This window comes from Tamandua tetradactyla, chromosome 5 (genome assembly GCF_023851605.1).
Source record: "Tamandua tetradactyla isolate mTamTet1 chromosome 5, mTamTet1.pri, whole genome shotgun sequence".
Classification (NCBI taxonomy): Eukaryota; Metazoa; Chordata; class Mammalia; order Pilosa; family Myrmecophagidae; genus Tamandua; species Tamandua tetradactyla.
The window spans coordinates 189328866-189350433 of record NC_135331.1 but is presented as its reverse complement, the minus strand read 5'-3'; the positions used below and the strand labels follow the sequence as shown (position 1 = coordinate 189350433).

The following is a 21568-nucleotide window of genomic DNA, read 5'->3' as shown; positions in this document are numbered from 1 at the left end:
GGAGACCGAGTAGTTAGGGTCAGTCTTGCATGTATGCCATGCCTATGTGACTGACCCACAAGAAAAACCCTGGTTGCTAAGGCTCAGTTGAGTTTCCCTGGTTGTCAATATTTCATATACTTTGTCATACATTAGTTATTGGGGAAATTAGGTGTGGTCCATCTGAATCCATTGAGATAGGGAAACTGTAAGCTCTCACCTTGTTTCTCTTGGATTTCTCCTGATGCACCTTGGCCTTTGCTGATTTTACTCTGTATCCTCTCTCTGTAATAAACCATAACTATAACAACTTTTCTGAGTTCTATGAATTGTTCTAATGAATCATTGAATCTGAGGGTAATTGTTGAAATAAGCACAGTAGTTTTGCTGGACTTTCTGGCAACTGTTTATAAAGGCTGTCAACAGAAAGAGCTGAGAAGAGTGTACAAATTTGGTTCTTCTGGTGAATTTTGGTGCTTATTGGAGTGGTGAATTGTGATGGTTTGTAGTCACAGTATCCTGAAGCTAACAGTATTACTCAAGGTTTTCTATAGAAGTAGAACTGACAGGATATATCAGTTTATGTATTATAGGAATTGGCTTATGCAACATCTCTGGCGATTGGCAAACCTGAATTCCATAGGGCAGGCTGCAAGCTGGAAACTTCAAAAAAGGTGATTCTGATATCTGGCAAGTACAAATTCTGCAGGGGAGGCAACAGGCTGAGACCTCTGTTGAAGGTAAAGATGTATTTCCCCAAAAAAGGTGGCTGGCTGAAGAAGAGACAGAGATTGTTATTTCTGACCACCACTCAGTTCTGCTTTAAGACCTCTGACTGATAGAATGAGGATACTCCCCTCATTGCTGAGGAAATCTCCTTTGTTGATGCAGTCAATTGACTATAGATAGCAATCTGGCTACAAAATCACCTCAAAGTAACAGTAAAGCCAGAGCTTCCTTGACCAAACAATTGGACACCATAACTAGCCAAGTTAACACATGAAATTAACCATCACACTGATCATGTAGGATTCTGAGTAGGCCATTTATGGCCGTCTCTGTACTTCTATCCACAGTCTCTCCAATTAAGGACCGACTGACCTCCAAGATAACTCTGTATTCTTTCCACCTATTTCCCAGAGAAAGGAATTCCACAATTTTCTTTCCAAATGAACTTCAAGGCATAAATTCTCTGACCATCTTCCTCAGAGCATAGCTTTATTCTCAATAAGAATCAGTTCTTGTAAATCAAAGCTTTTGATTTTTTCCCCAATGTTTCACAAAGAATAAATTTTGGAAGTAAACATGAGAATATTGACTTTTTCTCTTGCAATTTAAAAAATAATGATTATAATTTTCTCTTCAGAATGGGAAATTTTTCTTATATGTCATACCTTGAGTCCTTGGTCTACAATCTCCTATACGATATCCTCCTATGATTTAATTCTTATAGCATATAAGAGGGCTTTGGTATTTTTGAAAAATCTTTTTCCTTCCAATAAAGTCTACCTTTTCAAGATTATGTCCCCAAGTTTCAAAAGCATCTTTGAATCTCTATGCTAAACAATGATTAGAACTTCTCTCTCTTCCTCTGAGGCAATAATCTTCATGACTTGGCTTTAATGGTAGAAAGGATGTAGGGGAAGACTCCAGCTATTGATGAGATATTATTATTTCCCTAAATTTACTATTCAGCTTAAGGACATTAGTGCTGTCTTTTGCTATAGGGATTGCTTTGACTCATTACTAGGTTAATCCAAATGCTGCAAGTATGAAATGGCTGCCTAGTCCTCATTCAGAGTTTTAGTTTCATTACAGGGAATCCCATTGAACATCCCTGACAGATACCATGCAGCCACTTATAGAATACTTAGGTACACACATTTTTGAGAGGCAAGGTATCATGCTGCACAACTCCAAGTTGTGTCTTTGGGCTGGTTTGAAGATGTTATGTACCCCAGAAAAAGCCATGCTTTTTTTTTTATTGTGAAATATTTATTTAAAAAAGTGATCCATTTCAAAGTCCATTGTAACAAGTAGTTTGTAGAACAGATTTCAGAGTTTGGTAAGGGTTGCAGTTCCACAATTTCAGATTTTTCCTTCTATCTGCTCCAAGACACTGGAGACGAAAAGAAACATTGATATGATGATTCAGTATTGATACTCATTTATTAAATCCTACCCTATCTTATAGCACCTCCTTCTCCTCTGATCTTCATCCCAATTTTTAGGGGTATTTGGGCTATGCCTATTCTATTTTTTTTTTTATGTTGGATGGGGCTGTTGATAATATGGGGTAGGGGGATGGAACTAGTTGATGCCTGGAGAGGCTGGCCTCTCTAGGTTTCAGGACTGGTCTGGCCTAGGAATCCATCTGGAGGTTGTAGGTTTCTGGAAAGTCATCATAGTGCATGGAACCTTTGTAGAATCTAAGATAAAGCCCTAGGAGTTCTTTAGGATTGGCAGGAATGCTTTTCATTGGGAAATAGCAATATCTAGCTGAGACCTGCATAAGAATAGCTTCCAGAACAGCCTCTTGATTCTATTTGAGCTCTTTTAGCCAATGATACCTTATTTTATTACAATTCTTTTCCCCCATTTGGTCAGGTAGGCATTGTCGATCCGACAGTGCCAGAGTTAGGCTCATTCCTGGGATTCATATCCCATGTTGCCAGGGAGACTTTCATCCCTGGATGTCATGTCCCACATAGAGGGGAGGGTAATGATTTTACTTGCAAAATTGGGCTTAGAGAGATAGAGAGGCCACATCTGAGGAACAAAAATGGTCCTCTGGAAGTAACCTGTAGGCATAGCTATAGGTAGGCTTAGCTTCAACATTGCATAAATAACCTCCACAAGAGTAAGACTCAAGATCAAGAACTTTATCTATTGACTTGGACCCCTTAATATTTGAGATAGTATCAGGGGTTTTCCCAGTGGTAAAATTTTATAGTTCCATATTTTCCCTCCTGTCCCTCAAGGGACTTTGCCAATACTTTTTAATTATCTGCTCAACATACTCTGGGATGTATCCATGCTTTACATTAAGCTATACAAAATTACAAGCCCTCATTCCCATTCTGGGCTTCGTGTGTTTGGGTTGTTTAAATGATCTATCCAGACAGGTTGAGTTAGATTACATGGTACAGAAAGTTTATGTTTTGGACTAAGTAAACCTCTCTTCCTTTGATCTCATAGAGTAGGCGAAGTTTTAAAACACAGACAATGTCCCTCTCACCCCTGTATTCTGAATTACCTTAGTCCTGACCTGATTGACTCTGTTTTTGTCTCTAATTGACGTCTGATCTCTTTTTTCAATTTCCTTCACAGTCATTGTATGCAGCAATGCTGGCTTTCAGACCTGCGGAGTTCCTATTCAGAGTCTTAGGTGCCGCACAGGTACCCAGAGTTCTAAGGAAATACCGGGTTATACCTATAGCACAGCCTCTCAGAATCTAGAAATAACAGTCACACCTCTGGACTAATGTCACTTCTATAAGAGCTTGCAATCTATGCCCCAGTTTTCTTATAAACATTTTCTACATGAGACCATAAAGTATTTGCCCTTTTGTTTCTGGCTTACTTTGTGTCACATAATGGCATGCCTCATGACTTCATTCCTTTCTGTAACTGTACAGTATTTGATCATATGTAGATATCACAGTTTGCCATTCTACTTCTCAGCCAGGGCATCCTTCAGCCACCTCTGTCCATCGGGCATCATGTATAATGCCCAAAGTCAACAATCCATGTCCCACACTATCCTTACCTAGTTGTGCAATTATCAACACTCTCATTTTTAGAGAATTTTCATTACTTCCAAGAGAAAAATAATTGATAAACACACCCTCACTTAATGAAAATCCAAACCTCCCTAAACTCTTGTCTTTCCCCCTCAATTATTTACTCCTAGTATTGCTGTGGTACTGTTGATGGCTTCCTGTTAAACATAGATGATGGCATGCAATAGTAGTTTTCCCCCATATCCCTCTCTTATTGACACTTTGTAGAAGATTCAAACCTTTGAAGTAGTTCATGCAATAACTTATTTATATTTGTAGTGTTAATTGGTGGGATACATGGCTCTGTACAACCCTTTCAATCATGTTCATCTTCAATATGGTGATATTACTTATAGACCCACTATGAGCTGCCTTCACGTCTATCTATTGCCTTACATTAGCTAACCATTCACCCACACCTAGCTTCTGTGTATCTCTGTGTCCCTATATTCTATATTGTAAGCCTCTGAATTTACCTTTGCTAAGGTCAAAAACTGAAATCATACAGTATCTATCCTTTTGCATCTGGCTTATTTCACTCAGCGTTATGTCCTCAAGATTCATCCACTTGTCTTGTGCTTCAGGACCTCATTTTGTCTTACTGCTGCATAATATTGCATTGCATTATATACCACATTTAGTTTATCCACTCGTCTGTTGATGAGCACCTGGATTGTTTCCATCAGTTTTAGTCTGCCAAAGCTGCCAGAATGCAACACACCAGAGATGGATTGGTTTTTAATAAAAGGAAATTTGTTTAGTTAAAAATGTATAGTTCTTCAGAGGAAAAGCAGCTAACTTTCATCTAAGGTTCTCTCTTACACAGGAAGGCACAGGGCCATGTCTGCTGGCCTTCTCTCCAGGTTTCTGGGTTTCAATAGCTTTCCTTGGGCAATTCATTTCTGCATCTCCATATGTCTGGGCTGAGCTATGAGTGCTGAGATGAGGTATGCTGAGCTGCTTGGGCTGTGCTGCATTGAGCTCTCTCTTTTAAACATCGCTCATTATAGGAGGCACTTCCCTTAGCCTATTGCAGATGTAACCAGTCGTAGATGAGTTTCACAAGCTAATGATTCAAGTCCACAGCAACAAAACTAGGCACCATCACCTGGCCAAGTTGACACCTGAACCTAACTACCACATGCCCGCCCCTTGTCAACTTGGCAACTATACACATCACCTTAAACTATACTCAAAAGGCAAAACTTCTGCTCTGGCTCTGAACCTATGAAGCTCAAAACAAGTTATCTGCTGCCAATATGCAAAGGAGGGACAGTCATAGGATACATGTTTTCATTTCCATAGGGAGAAACTGGAAAGAACACAGTGGTCACCAGACCCAAACAGTTCTGAAAACCTGCAGGGCAAACTCTATTGGATTTCAAAATCTGAGAGTCATTTATCCTGGGGCTTTAGAAAGTGGCAATCCCACCCTTTTGAAGGGCCTACGCAGTGGCTTTGCTATTTCCAAATACTGGGGTGGTTGCAATATTGGGGGATATTGGGGAGACCACCTTTTTCTTGGCTTCACCCTCTCCAAACTTCAGGGAAGCACCCAGGGTCTCTGACATCTCTGGGGCATACGCTCAACCCGTCCAGAACAATGGGGTGGCAGCCAGGCCCTCCCCAATCCCTGGTTTACGCAGTCCACCCTCTCCAATGCCTGGGGTGGCATAACTCTTCCTGAGCAATGAAGCGAAAGGCCCGCCCTGCACTGCTGGGACAAATTCGCCCCCTCTACCTGTATGGGTGGGTCCTCTCCACTGGTCCGAGGTTTCTTGGCTTCAGACCTGAGCTCCCAAGGTTCTCATTCTGCAAACTCCAATTTGTCCCTTTTCTGTCCCCCTTTGTCCAGACTGGCAGTGCTTCTGTTTACACCAACAGTCTCTTCAAAGCACTCCAGGCCTTCACCATTAAGCTCCTCACAAGTTTCTCCAAAATATTCCCCTTATCCATCCAAAAAAAAAAAAAGAATTCCAACATGTCTGGTATTGGCAAACTGCAGCAGCACCCCAGTTCTCCGGTACCAAGCTATTTTAGTTTGCAAGCTGCTGGGATGCAATATACCAGAATTGGGAGGCTTTTAAACAGTGAATTTAATAAATTGCAAGTTTACAGTTTTAAGCCTATGGAATTATCCAAACTAAGGCATCCAGGTAAAGATACGTTAATTCAAGAAAGGCCGATGGGTCAGGGACACCTCTGTCAGCTGGGCAGTCACGTGGCTGGCATCTGCTGGTCCCTTGCTCTTGGGCTCCATTGCTTTCAGCCTCTGTTCCTGTGGGGGTTCCTCACTTTGCTTCTGCAGGACTGGCTTTCATCTCTTGGCTTCCCTTGGCCGTCCAGGTTCTGGCTTTCTTAGCATCTCATGGCGATGTGTGCTGGGCTCCAAGCATCTCCAAACATTGGGTCTCTGTTCTCCACGTGTCCACATCTGTACCAGGTCTGCTCTGAAGTTTCTGTTGGTTCTGAGGCTTCTCTTCTTTCTCTAGGCTTCATTGTTTCTGACTCTCTTTAAAATGTTTTCTCTTTTAAAGAATTCCAGTAAACCTATGGTGATCCACATGGAATGGGTGGAGTCACATCTCCATCTACTCAAAAGTTAATGCCCACAAATGGGTGTCTCACATCTCCCTGGATAGTCCACCCTACGGTACTGAATCAGGATTAAAAGATCCTGATTCTTTTAGCTGTCCCAACAAAATTAGGTCAGGATTAAAACATGGCTTTTCTGGGATGCATAATAGATTCAAACCAGCACATTGTGTCACTGCTTTCAGATTTTCTGGGTATATACTGAGTTTTGGTCTTGCCATGTTGTAGGGGAATATGCTATTTAGTTTTCTGAGAAACTGCCAAACTGCCTTCCATAGCAGCTGTACCATTATACATTCCCACCAACCGTGAACAAGTGTTCCAATTTTTCCATATCCTCTCCAACATTTGTAATTTCCTGTTTGTTTAATATCAGCCATTTTACAGGTGTGAGATGACATCTCATTGCAGTCTTGATTTGCATTTCCCTTATAGCTAATGAAGATAAGCAACTCTTCATGTGATTTTTAGCCATGTGTATTTGCTTTTTGGAACAATGTTTATTCATATCCTTTGTTCATTTTATAATTGGGTTGTTTGTTCTTTTCTTGTTGAGTTGTATGATTTCTTTATGTATACAGGATATCAAACTTTTATCTGATTCATTATTTCTAAATATTTTCTCCCATCGAGTTGGCTGCCTCTTCACATTTTTGACAGTCTTTTGAGGTACAGAAGCATCTAATCTTGAGGAGTTCCCATTTATTAACTTTTTTCTTTCATTGCTTGTGCTTTGGGTAAAAAGTTTAAGAAGCTACTTCCTATTACTAGGTCTTGAAGATGTTTGCCTATATTTTCTTCTAGGAGTTTTATGATACTGACTGTTATATTTAGGCCTATGATCCGCTTTGAGCTTATTTTTTTATAGGGCATGGGTTCTCTTTCCTTCTTTTGGCTATGGATATTCAGTTCTCCCAAGGCCATTTATTTATTTATTCAACATAACAGCACACAAACACAAACATTCTTACCATATGATCATTCCATTGTTAATATATAATCAATAACTTACAATATCATCACGTAGTTGTATATTCATCACCATGATAATTTCTTAGAATATTTGCATCAATTCAGAAAAAGAAATAAAAAGAAAACAGAAAAAAATTCATATATACCATACTCCTTACCCCTCCCTTTCATTGATCCCTAGCATTTCAATCTACTAAATTTATTTTAACATTTGTTCCCCCTATTATTTATTTATTTTTAATCCATATGTTTTACTCATCTGTCAATAAGGTAAATAAAAGGAGCATCAGACACAAGGTTTTCACAATCACACAGTCACATTGTGAAAGCTATATCATGATACAATCATCTTCAAGAAACATGGCCATTGGAGCACAGCTCTACATTTTCAGGCAGTTCCCTCCAGTCTCTCTATTACACCTTAACTAAAAAGGTGATATCTATATAATGCATAAGAATAACCTCCAGGATAACTTCTCCACTCTGTTTGGAATCTCCCAGCCATTGACACATTATTTTGTCTCATTTCGCTCTTCCCCCTTTTGATCGAGATGATTTTCTCAATCCCTTGATGCTGAGTCACAGCTCATGCTAGAATTTCTGTCCCATGTTGCCAGAAGGGTCCACACTCCTGGGAGTCATGTCCCACATAGACAGGGGGAGGACAGTAAGTTTGTTTGTCGTGTTGGCTGAGAGAGAGAGGCCACATCTGAGCAACAAAAGAGATTCTCTTGGGGGTGACTCTTAGGCCTAATTTTAAGTAGCCCCGTGCCATTTATTGAAAAGACTGTTTTGTCCCAGTTCAGTGGATTTGGGAGCTTTATGGAAAGTCAGTTGACCATAGATTTGGTGGTCTATTTCTGCACTCTCAGTTCAAGTCCATTGGTAAGTTCTTCTTTGTGCTAGTCCCATGCTGTTTTGACCACTGTGGCTTTAAAATTAAGCTTTAAAATAAGCTTTAAAATTAAGAACTGTTAATCTTCCCACTTGATCTTCTTTTTCATGACAGTTTTAGCTATTTGAGGTCTCTTTCCTCCTAAATGAATTTGATAACTAGCTTTTACAAGTTTCAAAATATGTTGTTGGAATTTTGATTGGTTTTGCATTGAATCTGTAGATCAATTTGTGTAGAACTGATATCTTAACTATATTTAACCTACCTTTCCATGATCATGGAATGTCTTTCCACGATCATGGAATGTCTTTCCACCTATTTAGTTTCTTTTAGCAGTGCTACCTAGTTTTCTATGTACAAGTCCTTTACATCCCTGGTTAAGTTTATTTCTAAATACTTGTTTCTTTTAGTTGCTATTTTGAATGGAACTTTTTCCTTAATTATTTTTTCAGTTAGGTCACTGTTTGTATATAGAAACATGACTGATTTTTGCTGAATTTACTTATTACCTAAAGAAGCTTTGTCAAAGATTTTGCCATAGTCTCTTAAACCACTCCTGTGTGTTTGGACTTACTGCGGGTGGGACCTTTTGGTTAGGTTATTTCAATCTGAGATGTGACCCACCCCATTCAAAGTGGGTCTTAATCCTTTTACTGGAGTCCTTTATGAGAGGATAATGGACACATAAAAGCCCAAAGAGCTCAGAAAGCAATACCCAGAGAAGTTTGGAGAGAGCTGAGAGAGAAAACCCACAGAGAAGCTAAGAAGGGACCCATATAGGGAAGCTCACATAGAAAGCCACTGAAGCTAGAAGCTGAAAGCAGCAGAACCCAGAAGGGAGGCTCGGCTGATGGCCGCCACATGTCTTTCCTTGTGACAGAGGTGCCCCAGATGCTGGTGGTCTTTCTTCAGAGGAGGTATCTTCTCATTGATGCCTTCGTCTGGACATTTTCATGGCCTTACAATTCTAAATTTGTAAGCTAATATATCCCCACTGTAAAAGCCAACCCGTTTCTGGTATATTGCATTCCAGTAGCTTTAGCAAACTGAAACAGTTATTCATATCCACATGAATCAGGCTTCAAGTAGTTTTATAATACACATCTTGTACTATAAGTTGTGTCCCTGAACATAATCCAATTTCCAACAGCTTTATTTGTTAGAAGATACAAGAGGTAGCTAGAATCATCAAACATTTTAAGGCTAATATGTAGAAATTTTAAATAATTGTTTTCTGTATAATTCTAAGGACTAGAAATAGTTCTAATGTGTATATCTTATAGAAGCACTGATTACACTTAATAAAATGAAGAGCTTTGTAAGAGTTAGAATTGCCCCAAAGTAGAGTATATAACCTTAAGAGAAGTGGAATTCCATCAGTGAAAGTGTTCAAATGCTGTTTGGATAACTGTTTTGTAGAGATTTTGTACAGGGAACTCAGTCATTGAAATATATTAATAGGATAAGATGGTCTGAAGCTTGTGTATGACAGTGAGAGTGATTTGAGAGATCATTAGAATTGCTGGCACTTCTATGAGAGATGCAAGCACAATTCAAACTCATCCTACAGCTGCCATCGGGCTGTTATCTGTTTGTAATTATTATCAAGTTTAACTAGATGTTTATGCTCCAGTTTAGACAGCTGCCCTTGGGGGAGAAGGCAGATTGAGGGATCTGTGTTCCCTTGCCAGATTTCTTTTAAGTAAGGCTTTGGGAAAAAAATTAACCCAATCTGAGAAATAACACCTTTAAAAATAAATATCAGCTAAGAGGGGTTAAAGAAAACGAGGTCAAATCTTAGTTCAGGGCTGGACTAAGGGTCTTCTACACCTGGAATGCCACGTTCAGTTGATGGACGCCCACCTGGAAATACACGTTGAGGAGGATTGTTAGGTCACACCTGGACTCAGCTGCAGATGTGCCATGAACAGTTAGTGATGGGGGGGAAAGTAACAGAATATACTCCAGATATCTGCTTTCTCTCTCCTGGAGAATACCTGGCCTGCTCTTTAGGTAGAAGTCGCAGAGTCTGTCTCCTAGTACATTCACCTGCCGTGGTTTTGTACTTTAACTGCATAGATGTGGAAACTCCGTTGAGGCACCATCAGGCTCAAGTGCTGCTTCTAAGAACTCAAAAGGGTACAATGTACAGGTTGGAATTCCGATTTAATAATATGCAGTCAGAACTATTACTGTCAGGCTGATTTAAATTCTTATGTCTTTAGGCAGTGCACTCAGACTGCTGGAGACGTTGAGATAGAGGAGTTAATAACTTTGATTAAGACTTTTACATTAAGTTATAGCTTTCTTTTTTCATTATGTTTGCATTTTACTCTAATTCTCAAACTCTGCAAGAATATATACTGGTTTCTCAGATTGACTGCGGTCATATGTTTATACTTAATATTTTAGGGAAGTGTTTCTCAAACTATCTGCAGTGAAGGTATGGTTTATTTTCTTTTGTGAACCATCATGTAATAAAATACAATATAAATTAATGATTACAAAAATGAAATTAAAAAGTAAAACATCCAAATTTCAAGCCTAGTTTTTATTATATAATTGACTGTATGGAACTTCTAAAATTCTATTAAAAATTGTAAATTTTTACATTCAATTCCTAAACTATAATTCACGAGCAGAATAGTTAATGTAGTATTTATGAGGATTATAGCTAATATACTGAGAGAAAATTTTTAATAAAGTAAAGCCTTATTTTTTAAGTGCCACACAAACACATTATAGTGCATTGGAATCCCTGTAGAGTCAATGCAGTCAGTACATTCATATTCGTTTAACGGGATGTGGAGAACAGGCTTATGATTGTAAATGGTTACGGAGGTCGGTAGTAGTTTCATTTAACATTTAGAACATAAAACGCATACATAAAAATAGATAAAATATACTTGCAACCAAGTTCTTCTTAAGACAATAAGCCGACGTCAATGTAACATTGCTTATGTAAAAACTTCTGATATTATTTATGAAGTGGTTTTCAAGGTTAAAATTTGTGGAAAAAAAAGTGGAAATTATGTAGTCAACAATAGAATTGATGGATGCAGAACCAGAGATCCCGTCCACCATCACAGGGAAATGCTGGTGGGTACCTGGAGGGCTGGTCATGACATGCTTACACACCCTCAGTCCCTTTGCTCTGATAATTGGGGACATGAAGAGCCCCAATGATGGCTTTTATCATAACAGTTTGACTCCTTTTTAGTATAGTTTTATTTAACCTATTAATCACTATGCCATCAAACAAACATTGGTTGGTATATAAAACTGTGACTCTTTCTCCTCAACCACTAAAACTCAATTACAATCTCATGCACTTCACTTATGGGTGAAAAGTTGAGCTGCATCTGGATTCTGGTCCCCATTCCATTTAAAAACTATTTGTATTGACAAATCTTCACACATATACAGTCCATACATGGTGTACAACCAGTGGCTCACAATGTCATCCCCCGGTTGTGTATTCATTACATGACCAATGTTAGAACGTTTGCATCACTCTGGAAAAAAGAAATAAAAATAGAAAGAAAAACATATACATCCCATAACCTTACACCCCTTCCTCTCATTGACCCCTAGTATTAAAATCTACCCAATTTATTTTACCCCCATACCGCTATTATTTATTTATTTTTTATCCATAGTTCTTTGCTCATCTGTACGTACCCTGGATAAAAGGAGCATTCTGAGCACAAAGTTTTCAGAATCTCACGGTTATATTGTAAAAGTTATATCTTTATACAGTTGTCTTCAAGAATCAGAACCACTGGAACACAGCTCAACAGTTTTCAGGTGCTTTCCTCCAGCCACTCCAATACACCATGAACTAAAATGGTGATATCTATATAATGCATGAGAATGACCTCCAGTATAATATCTCGACTCTGTTTGAAATCTCTCAGCCACTGACACTTCATTTTGTCTCATTTCTCTCTTCCCCCTCTTGGTCAAGAAGGTTTTCTCAATCCCCTGATGCCAGGACCCAGCACATCCTGGGATTTCTGTCCCACATTGCCAGGGAGATTTACACCCCTGGGAGTCATGCCCTCATAGTGGGGAGGGCAGTGAGGCACCTGCTGAGCTGGCTTAGAGAAAGGGGCCACATCTGAGCAACAAATGAGGTTCTCTGGGGGTGACTCTTAGGCCTGATTTTAAGTAGACCTAGCCTATACTTTCTAGTCCTTACTGTTTTCAAGAATATCAGAAACTCTCCAAATGGGGAAGCTGAATATTTTCTCCTTTCTCCCAAGTCCTGCAAAGGGACTTTGCAAATGCTTCTTTGTTTACTGCCCAAATGACTCTCAGATATATCAGGTTATCACACTAACCTGGACAAACCAAGAAGTTCTCATACTCTATTCAAGATTCCATGTACTTATTTACCCCACAACTATTTTGATTTGTCTTACTGGTTCTCAGCCTTTGATATTTCCAACCCATAGGGACTTTCATTACTGCCCATTTTTAGTTCATTTGAGACTCACCAACAGTCACTACAGCCTCTGGCACAACTATGGCTTTAAGCTTTACTTCCTGGATAACACTAAACTGATGTTCACAAGCAGAACCCCCTATCTCTACAGGAAAGAGAGATTACAGCTTGGTTCATTTTAGTGCTGCCATCATTTTTTCTTTTAACTGATGCCAAAGTTTTGCCTTCTCTATATTGATATTTGAGGGGAGGAGCATCTCCATGACCTTGAAAGATTCAAACTTAGGTTTGAGGTTGCAAGCTTGCTATTTCATGCCTACTTATCTGTATGTTGCACACATACACACAGCCTTCAAATATCATGTTCAACTATTTTTAGACATACTGTTCGAAAAGTGGGAATGATTTGTCTCTGCCTTATAGGGGATGGAGATATTCTCTTTATGGAAAACTGAGCATGTAAACGTCTGTTTCAACCAAAGCCCCTTAAACGTTTCATTCTTCTGGTGAGCTATCTTGAAAGTCATTTGGAAATTGTCCTTATAATGTTCTTTTTAATGCCCTATCAACCACCAACTCTAGGGATGTGATTGTCAAAATATTTTCACTCTTATATGTTTATTTTATAGAAATGCTCCTTTGAGATAATTACAACAAAAACTAATTACACCTATTAAGAGGAGTGAAGATGCATTTGGCAAACCAAAATGATGGTTCTATATACACTGCGCAAAAGAGAATATTAACTATCCTTTGCAAATGTAATTTTCCAAGTCCCCTCCAACCTATCTGAAATGATCACATGAGCTCTCCCCTCAAGTCCAGCAATATAAAAATCGTAAGCATAATGGTAAAGTTGCAAACTTAACAAGTAGCTATTCATGTTATAGAATTACCCACCCTTAATGATTCTTAGCCTGGGAATTCACAAAGTGGCCCACTAATAGTACATATGTTTCTATATTTGATATTAAACATACCAATGTGTTCTAATTTGCTAGCTACCAGAATGCAATATACCAGAAATGGAATGGCTTTTTAAAAGGGGAATTTGATAAGTTGCTAGTTTACAGTTCTATGGCCAAGAAAATGTCCCAGGTAAAATAAGTCTATTGAAATGTCCAAATAAAGGCATCCAGGGAAAGATACCTTGGTTTAAGAAGGCCGATGAAGTTCAGGGTTTCTCTCCGAATGAGAAGGCACATGGCGTACACAGTCAGGGCTTGTCTCTTGGCTGGAAGGGCACGTGGCAAACATGGCATCATCTGCTAGCTTTCTCTCCTGGCTTCCTGTTTCATAAAGCTCCCCAGGAGGCATTTTCCTTCTTCATCTCCAAACGTCACTAGCTGGTAGACTCTCTGCTTCTCATGGCTATGTCATTGCTCTCTCAGAATCTCCTTCATTCTCCAAAATGTTTCCTCTTTTATATGACTCCAGAAGCTAATCAAGACCCACCCAAATGGGTGGAGACACACCTCAACCTAATCTAGCTTAACAGCTACTCTTGATCAAATCACATCTCCAGGGAGATAATCTATTTACAGTTTCAAACATACAATATTGAATAGAGATTAGAAGAAAAGACTGCCTTTACAAAATGGGATTAGGATTAAAACATGGCTTTTCTAGGGTTACATACATCCTTTCAAACCAGCACACAATGGAAGATACAGACTTTATTGTCATTTTACAGCAGAGAATGTTCTACCTCAACATTCATTAAGGATGTAAGTGACAAACTGTTACTAGCTGTGTGGGTGTGCAGGGTATAAATATAGTTAAGACAATGCCATCTTCTAAAAAATACACATAATATCAATTAAAATGAAACCCTCTCACAGGATGATAGAATGATATCGCAGGGTGACTGTGATACACGCTTGAATAGAGATACAGGCAAAGTACTGTCATATCACACTAGAGAATCCATTCTGACTTAGATGTGAGCTTCAAGGAAGGCTTTGAAGACATTAGGAATATGAGCTGCATCTTTAGAACTGGTTGGACTTGACAGGTTGATGAGGAGGGAAGGTGCTGAGTAGCCTGGTGTGCAAAAACTGGAGGGCAGAGGTGCTTCGTGAGTAAAGAGAAAAACATTCACTCACTGCAGGCTTCCTCTTTCCCGACTACCACACGTTTTTACTTTTGCAGGGGAAGCAGAAGAAATCTATTGAACCAGTTGTTTTTGGCTGTTCTGATGTGATCACAGCCTTCTTATATGGATTGTCAAACAAGAGATGAGCTCATAAAAGGATATTAATGTGTCATTTTTATCGAACAGAGTAGCATTACAGAAAAGGTGATTTCAAAGGCACATGGCTCTTTCATTACAGCCTTCAGGGGCGATGTTTGATCACTGAAAACAGGATGCTTTGTTCCAGGGTTCTCTGATGTTTGGCATTATCCTGAATACATATGCTCTGACTTGGAAAGAATCGGTCTGTAAGATTTAATAGATTCTCAATTTACATATTCAAAATACATGCCTTGTGGTTAAAATGAAAGGAAGACCATTTTAATATGCATATTTAGATACGCAAACATACATTTCAGACACCCATCTCAGCACATTTTTCAAAGGCATTTATATGTGCTAATTCTAAGGTTATGTAAGTAGGTTATTTTTTAAATTAAAGATTGTATATTATCACTAGAAAAAATATTTTTTGGGAGACGTTATATGGTGAAAACAAAGTACAAGCAGTCTCCCAGTTTCAGAGATACGAGGTTGCTATATTTCCTTGCCACCTATCATAGACTTAACTTCCCAGTCATGGGCACTGCTGAACACTCTCCTTATTAAAAGTGACTTAAATGCTTTCTTGATTAGAGAAAATTAGAAGTCACAAAGTATTAAAGGGGAAGGTTAAAGATTAGCATTTTCTTGAGGTTTTTTTCCTTATACAATTAGAAGAACTATTTTTTTTTTCTCAAAAGGAAAGAGATTCATGGAAAGAGACCCCGAAGAGCCAGAAGCACTTCGGGTGGTGATTAAAACATGCAGAATTTTCTCTTCTGTTCCGTGTGAATTGATATGTGGACTCATATCAATTTATCTTTTATTTTTGAGTTCCAGTTGAAGCTTTGAAAGAACGAAGGCAGTACATACAAGTCAGTTGGTTTGATGTACATTAAATTTGCAATTAGATACTCATGGCATTGAAATTAAGCCCAACAGACTTCAGTTGAAATGGGCTAGGTTAAATCCAGTCCTAATTCATGTAACAAAGAAAAGCCTTACCATGTCACTTCCCTACTATAAATCCTTCTACTTTCTTGTCTCTCCTTACAATGTCCTCCACCTCAATGGCAGGGCAGCCAGTGCTTTCCCTGCCCAGGCTGGCCTCCCTTCTCTGGTTCGCTTTGCAATGATTTTGGGTGAGGGACTATTTCAGGCATATGTTTGTTACCTAGAACAGTGCATCTCAAACTTCCATGTCCTTACGTGCCATCTGGCATCTCGTAATAATGCAGATTCTGAGTCAGCAGGTCTGCCTCAAGCTGAGAGTCTAAAGGCTCCAGGATGATGGAGGGTTTCCACGTTAGACAGCAGGCGCGGACAGCACACGTGGCCTCTCACTAAACTGGTGTTTCTTCCTGGATCCAGATCTCCAGAAATGTCAGTTCTCTGACCTTGAGGTTGTTTCAGACTTAGAATGACTTTTTTCCTTTGGGTGATTTTCTAAAAATGCTGCACAATTTGGAAGGTCTGATCTTTTGCCATTTTCCCTTTCTCACTTTACATTTTAGACACAAACTACTCGAAGTTTCCAGACTCTATCATGCTCTTTAACATCTCAGTGTCCTTTCAAATGCTATCCCCTCTGTCTGTCCTATGATCCCAGGCTAACTGTTATTTCTTCCAGGAAGTTGTCCCCACTCTCTTTCGCATCTAATTGTTCACTAAATACAGCCCCAACTGGGCCCTACATGCTCCCACAGTGCCTTGTAATTACTCAGTTACAGCTTTCTCATAATCTGTTGCATTTGCCTCCTTACTTGTTTGTTTCCTTCAAGATGGTACTTCTGGGGGGTAGGTGGAGATTATGCATTTTATTTCTGAAACCCACTGTCATTCACAATGCCTTACACACAGTAGGGTTTCATTAATGTTTCTTGAATTAATGAAGAGGGGAGGTTGCTGTGTTTCAGTTATGCAACAATATAATTAAATATTTTCTCTCAAGCAGCTTAAAATTGAATTGGGAGAAATAAAAAGGAAACTCATAAAAAGTTAAATACAGGGTGAGATAATACTAAAGATGTAAAATGTTAGTGTGTGATTAATTGTCAAATGAGGATCGTAGAAAATAACTGAGTTCATATGGAGGAGAGTCTCATTATAGATTTATTATAGTTTTATTACAACATTTTTTTCCACGAAGGATTTGAGAATGTTGACGACATTATGTATGGGAGTTAACGAACAATATGAATACATATGTGGTCAAAGGAAAAGGAGATGTTGTAGAAGCATACACTTAAAGCCTGAGGGATAGATACAGTAGCATGCCTGCAAAAATGTTTCTTATTTAGCAATCAACAGTAAGATTGATGTATTGCATTTCCATTGCATTCTCTGCCCTGGAAGCTGACATCTGGGGGGTGAAGAGGCATCAGCAGCCCCCTTCTCTTTTTTTTCTTGCTGGATTTGACCATTGGGGTGCTCTGGCAGAAGATCAAATGTAGGGAGAAGTATTAGGTTAGGATACATCTTTTCTTGGGTTGCCTAGAACTTTTGCTGTCCCTAGACTTTGACGCTTCAACTCAAGTCACTCTTTTCCACACAGTTCCCTTCTTTGGGTTCCAGTTATTATCTTTTGAGCTTAGGAGTAATAACAGCTTCTGTTATTAGCTAGGAGTACTGTACTATCTTTAATAATTTTCCAAAGCCTGTATCTATATAAATCAGTTCCCTGTTAAAACATCATCAAATTATTCTAATTTGAGGACCCATCTGCTCCTTGCTGGGGCTCTGATAAACTTGCAGGTAGCTGTTTTGCACCAGATTGGATGCCAGGTTAATGATGAAAACTACTCACACCATATAAATGTTTGGGATGCCTGCTTATAAATAACAGGTATGATTCTTTGAAGTAGGGGTTCATTCAAGAACAATTCAGAAAACAAAACAAAATGAAGATCCTGTACTTTACATTTTCATGAGTAAAAAGGGGAAAAATACGTTAGAAAGTTAAGAAAAATTGTTATATTTGAAATCACAATATTTATTTGCATCAGTGTTTAGTCTTCTGTTCGATTATAAAGAGTTAATTTCCAAGGCATGTAGCCGTTTGGCCGTTCCCTTTTGACTAGGAGTAGATCATCCAGAACTTTTGCCTCTCTTTTTTCTCATTACTCATCCTACGGTGATTTCATGTCTGGCTCTCCTTCCAGGCAATAAAAAAGGAAAATAAATGGATGAAAGCTTAGCTTTAGCATCTGTGATAAAAGGTTTGTCAGGGAAGAGACCTAAATCCTGGGTTAAAATGAAGCTTTTAAGTTTGTCTGGGTTGGTGTTTTCCTCTCTTTACATAAAAGACTTTGAGAGCTGCTTCTAGCTTTACAAAAAACCCAACGTTAATAATGGACCAGGAGTCTATTCATGATAAGAGCACCCGTTCTGATAAATAGATATGACACTCTTAATCAAAGTCCTTGTGTGTAGACCCTCATGTCTTTGGATATTAGGTTGTATTGCAGCCTTGTTTGCAGTACTTGCTTAGACTCACATGAGCCTAATTCTGTGACCCAGCAAAAACAGATCATAAATCCCAGCAGAAGGGCATGTTTATAGTTTGACCTTGAAAAGAAGAACTGAAGGTACTGTAAATTCAATTTACAATAATAAAAAATAAGATTGTTTGTACTTTGCCCAGTGGCTAAAGCAAAAGCCCTAATATTTTTTCCGGGCACATGCTGTGCTTGTCCATGTCCATTTTCCCATTTGCTTACATTCCTGTTTAGTAGGTAGCTAAGAGAAGAACAGTAAAAATAGTTTATGTGAGACTTTTGACTCCTACTTTGTTCTTTTTTTAATTCTTTTTTAAAAGCTGCTTTTACTCTTCTTTTTCTTAGGCTCTGTTGATGAAATGTCTGGAAACGAATGCTGTTTGTCAACAGGAGAAGTGATTAAAATTACCGGTCTGAAAATTAAGAAGATCATTGCTGAAATTTGTGAGCACATTGAAGGTCATAAGTCTCCACAGCCATTTGAACTGCCTATGAATTTTCCAGGTACAGTATATTGCAACTGTTCCTCATTTGAAAAACTATGTTGTTTTACGTCTATACAACTGATGTCTACACAATGTCTATTCAATTTATATTGCTTGTCTTACAATTGAGAATGATGAAAAAGTGGTAGTTTTTCTTACTCTAGGGTAAGATCATTTTTTTTGTTTATGAATGTGTATTACTTGTCTTTTAGGATAGTGGATAAAAAATCAGAATTCTTATCATTCAGTCATTTTAAGGACCAATAGGAGGCAAATATTTCCCCCTTTTCAAGAAAAATCTTTTACTTAAGACAAACATTTTAGTCAGTAAATACTTGGTAAATGCCAACTGTATGAGCAGGTAGATGCACAAGATAATGAGAATCAAGAAATCAAAGAAATTTTTTTGATAAGGTCTACAGAAATAATATCTCTTAAATGTATCCATCCTCTTTATTCCTTCTCTGCTTCTCCAGCTCCTGTCCGATCTTACAGTCAAGGCTGGCTTTGCTTCTTTGTTTGTTTAACTCTACTCACCCTTCCAAAATTAGCTCTAACATGTCCCCCTGGAAAACTTACGCTGATTCGAATATAATTTAAATATCACTCTTTTATGCTCCTATTGTATCTTAGGCACCATCAAATGTAACTCAATGGACAATTCTTGACGATTTTCTTGTTTGTCTTATTCTCTAGACCAAGGGCCAGACGATTTTTGTATAAAAGGCCAGATTGCAAATAGTTACTGTTGCAACTACTCTGCTCTGCCATTGTAGCATGGAAGCAGCTACAGACAATACAAAATAACCAATGAGTGTGGCTGTGGCTCAATAAAAGTTTATTTACAAAAGCAGGCAGCAGCAGCGTTTCCCTCCGGATGGTAGTTTGCTGACCCTTACTTTAGGCTGAAGTTCCTTGATAGATGAAATATGCCATTTTGGACTGTATGTCCAGTACCAAGCATGTGTTATGGCATAGATGATGTCCTTGGTCGGTGTTTATTAAATGAATGAATGATTCAGGGAAGAGGTAACTAGTAAACACTTTAGTGTGATTCGTGGTCTTATTGAAGTGTGATGGGTTATGGAAGGCTTGAGAAGGAACATACAGCTTTATTCAGTTTTGTTTCGGAACACAGATTCTGGTGTCATTATGCATGAATCACAATTCTGCGCTTTATTAATGGTATCACCTTGGCAAGTTATTTACTCTCCTTTCATGTAAAACAGGGTAATAATACTATCTACCTCCCAGAGTTACTGGGAGAATGAAAGTTGAAATGTATTTAAAGTGCTTAGAATGGTACTTGACATATAGTTAAGTGCTATATAAAGGTCAATTTTTATATCATTATTAGGATTATTATTATTGCTATTATCATTTCACCAGGGGGGTCAGGAAAGTTCTACAGAGAATATTTACTTCAGGTGAGGCTTAAGGATGAAAACAAATTAGCCATAATGAAGAAAGGATTCTTCCAAGTGCTCCGATACCCTACCCCTTTCATTTGAAATGCTATCCATAGCTGACTTCTAACTATTCCTTCCTCACTTCAGTCCTTTACAACAATGGTTCTCAAACTTGGATACACATTGAAATCACCTAGGGAGCTTTTAAAAATCTTGCTGCTCATGCCTCTCGCCTGAGCTACTCTGATGCATTTGGTATACATTCTTTTTTTTTGTATCTAATATTTTTATTTTTTTACTTTTTTTTGAACTTTTAAAATTGTATAGTATAACATATATACAAAGCAAAGAAAAAAATAAGCAATAGTTTTCAAAGCACTCTTCAGCAAGTGGTTACAGGACAGATCCCAGAGTTTGTCATGGGCTATCATACGATTTTCTCACATTTTTCCTTCTAGCTGCTCCAGAATATAGGAGGCAAGAGGGCTTGAACACTTTTTTAACATCACAATTGACTTTTTTTCTTCTTTTTTTTTTTTTGTGAACAATAACATATACAAAAAAGCTACACATTTCAAAGCACAGCACCACAATTAGTTGTAGAACAATTGTAACATGGGCTATGATTTCACAATTTTAGGTTTTTACTTCTAGCTGGTCTAAAATACTGGAAACTGAAAGGGATATCAGTTTAATGATTCAGCATTCATATTCATTTGTTAAATCCTATCTTTTCTGTATAACTCCATCATCACCTTTGATCTTTCCATAGCTCTCTTTGGGGTTGTTTGGGCTATGGCCATTCTAAATTTTTTATATTGGAAAGTTTGTCACTCATATGGCGTAGGAAGATGGAACTATCTGATGTTCTGGAGAGGCTGGGCTAGGTTTCAGGAATTATCTGGACCAGGGACCCATCTGGAGGTTGTAGGTTTCTGGAAAGTTACTCTGGTGCCTGGAACCCTTGTGGAATCTTATAAATTGCCCTAGGTGTTCTTTAGGATTGGCTGGAATGGTCCTGGTTGGGGATTGGAAGGTTATGATAAGTAGGAAGATCTACCTGAAGCTTGCATAAGAGCAACCTCCAGATTAGCCTCTTGACTCTATTTGAACTCTCTCTGCCACTGGCACTTTATTAGTTACACTTCTTTTCCCCCTTTTGGTCAGGATAGAATTGTTGATCCCAAGGTGCCAGGTCTGGAGTCACCCTAGGAGTCATCTTCCACATCACCAGGGAGAATTTCACCCCCGGATGTCATGTCCCACATAGC

General features: G+C 38.5%; 1 protein-coding gene across 4 annotated transcripts in view; it reads left to right on the top strand.

Annotated features, from left to right (window-relative positions):
* THEMIS (thymocyte selection associated) overlaps nt 1-21568 on the top strand; it is a 224955-nt gene that overhangs the window by 86571 nt on the left and 116816 nt on the right. For all 4 annotated transcript variants that reach the window (XM_077162855.1, XM_077162854.1, XM_077162856.1 and 1 more), the window contains exon 2: nt 18749-18907. In XM_077162855.1, coding sequence (XP_077018970.1) covers nt 18749-18907 — 159 coding nt within the window. The remainder of the gene's footprint in view (nt 1-18748; nt 18908-21568) is intronic.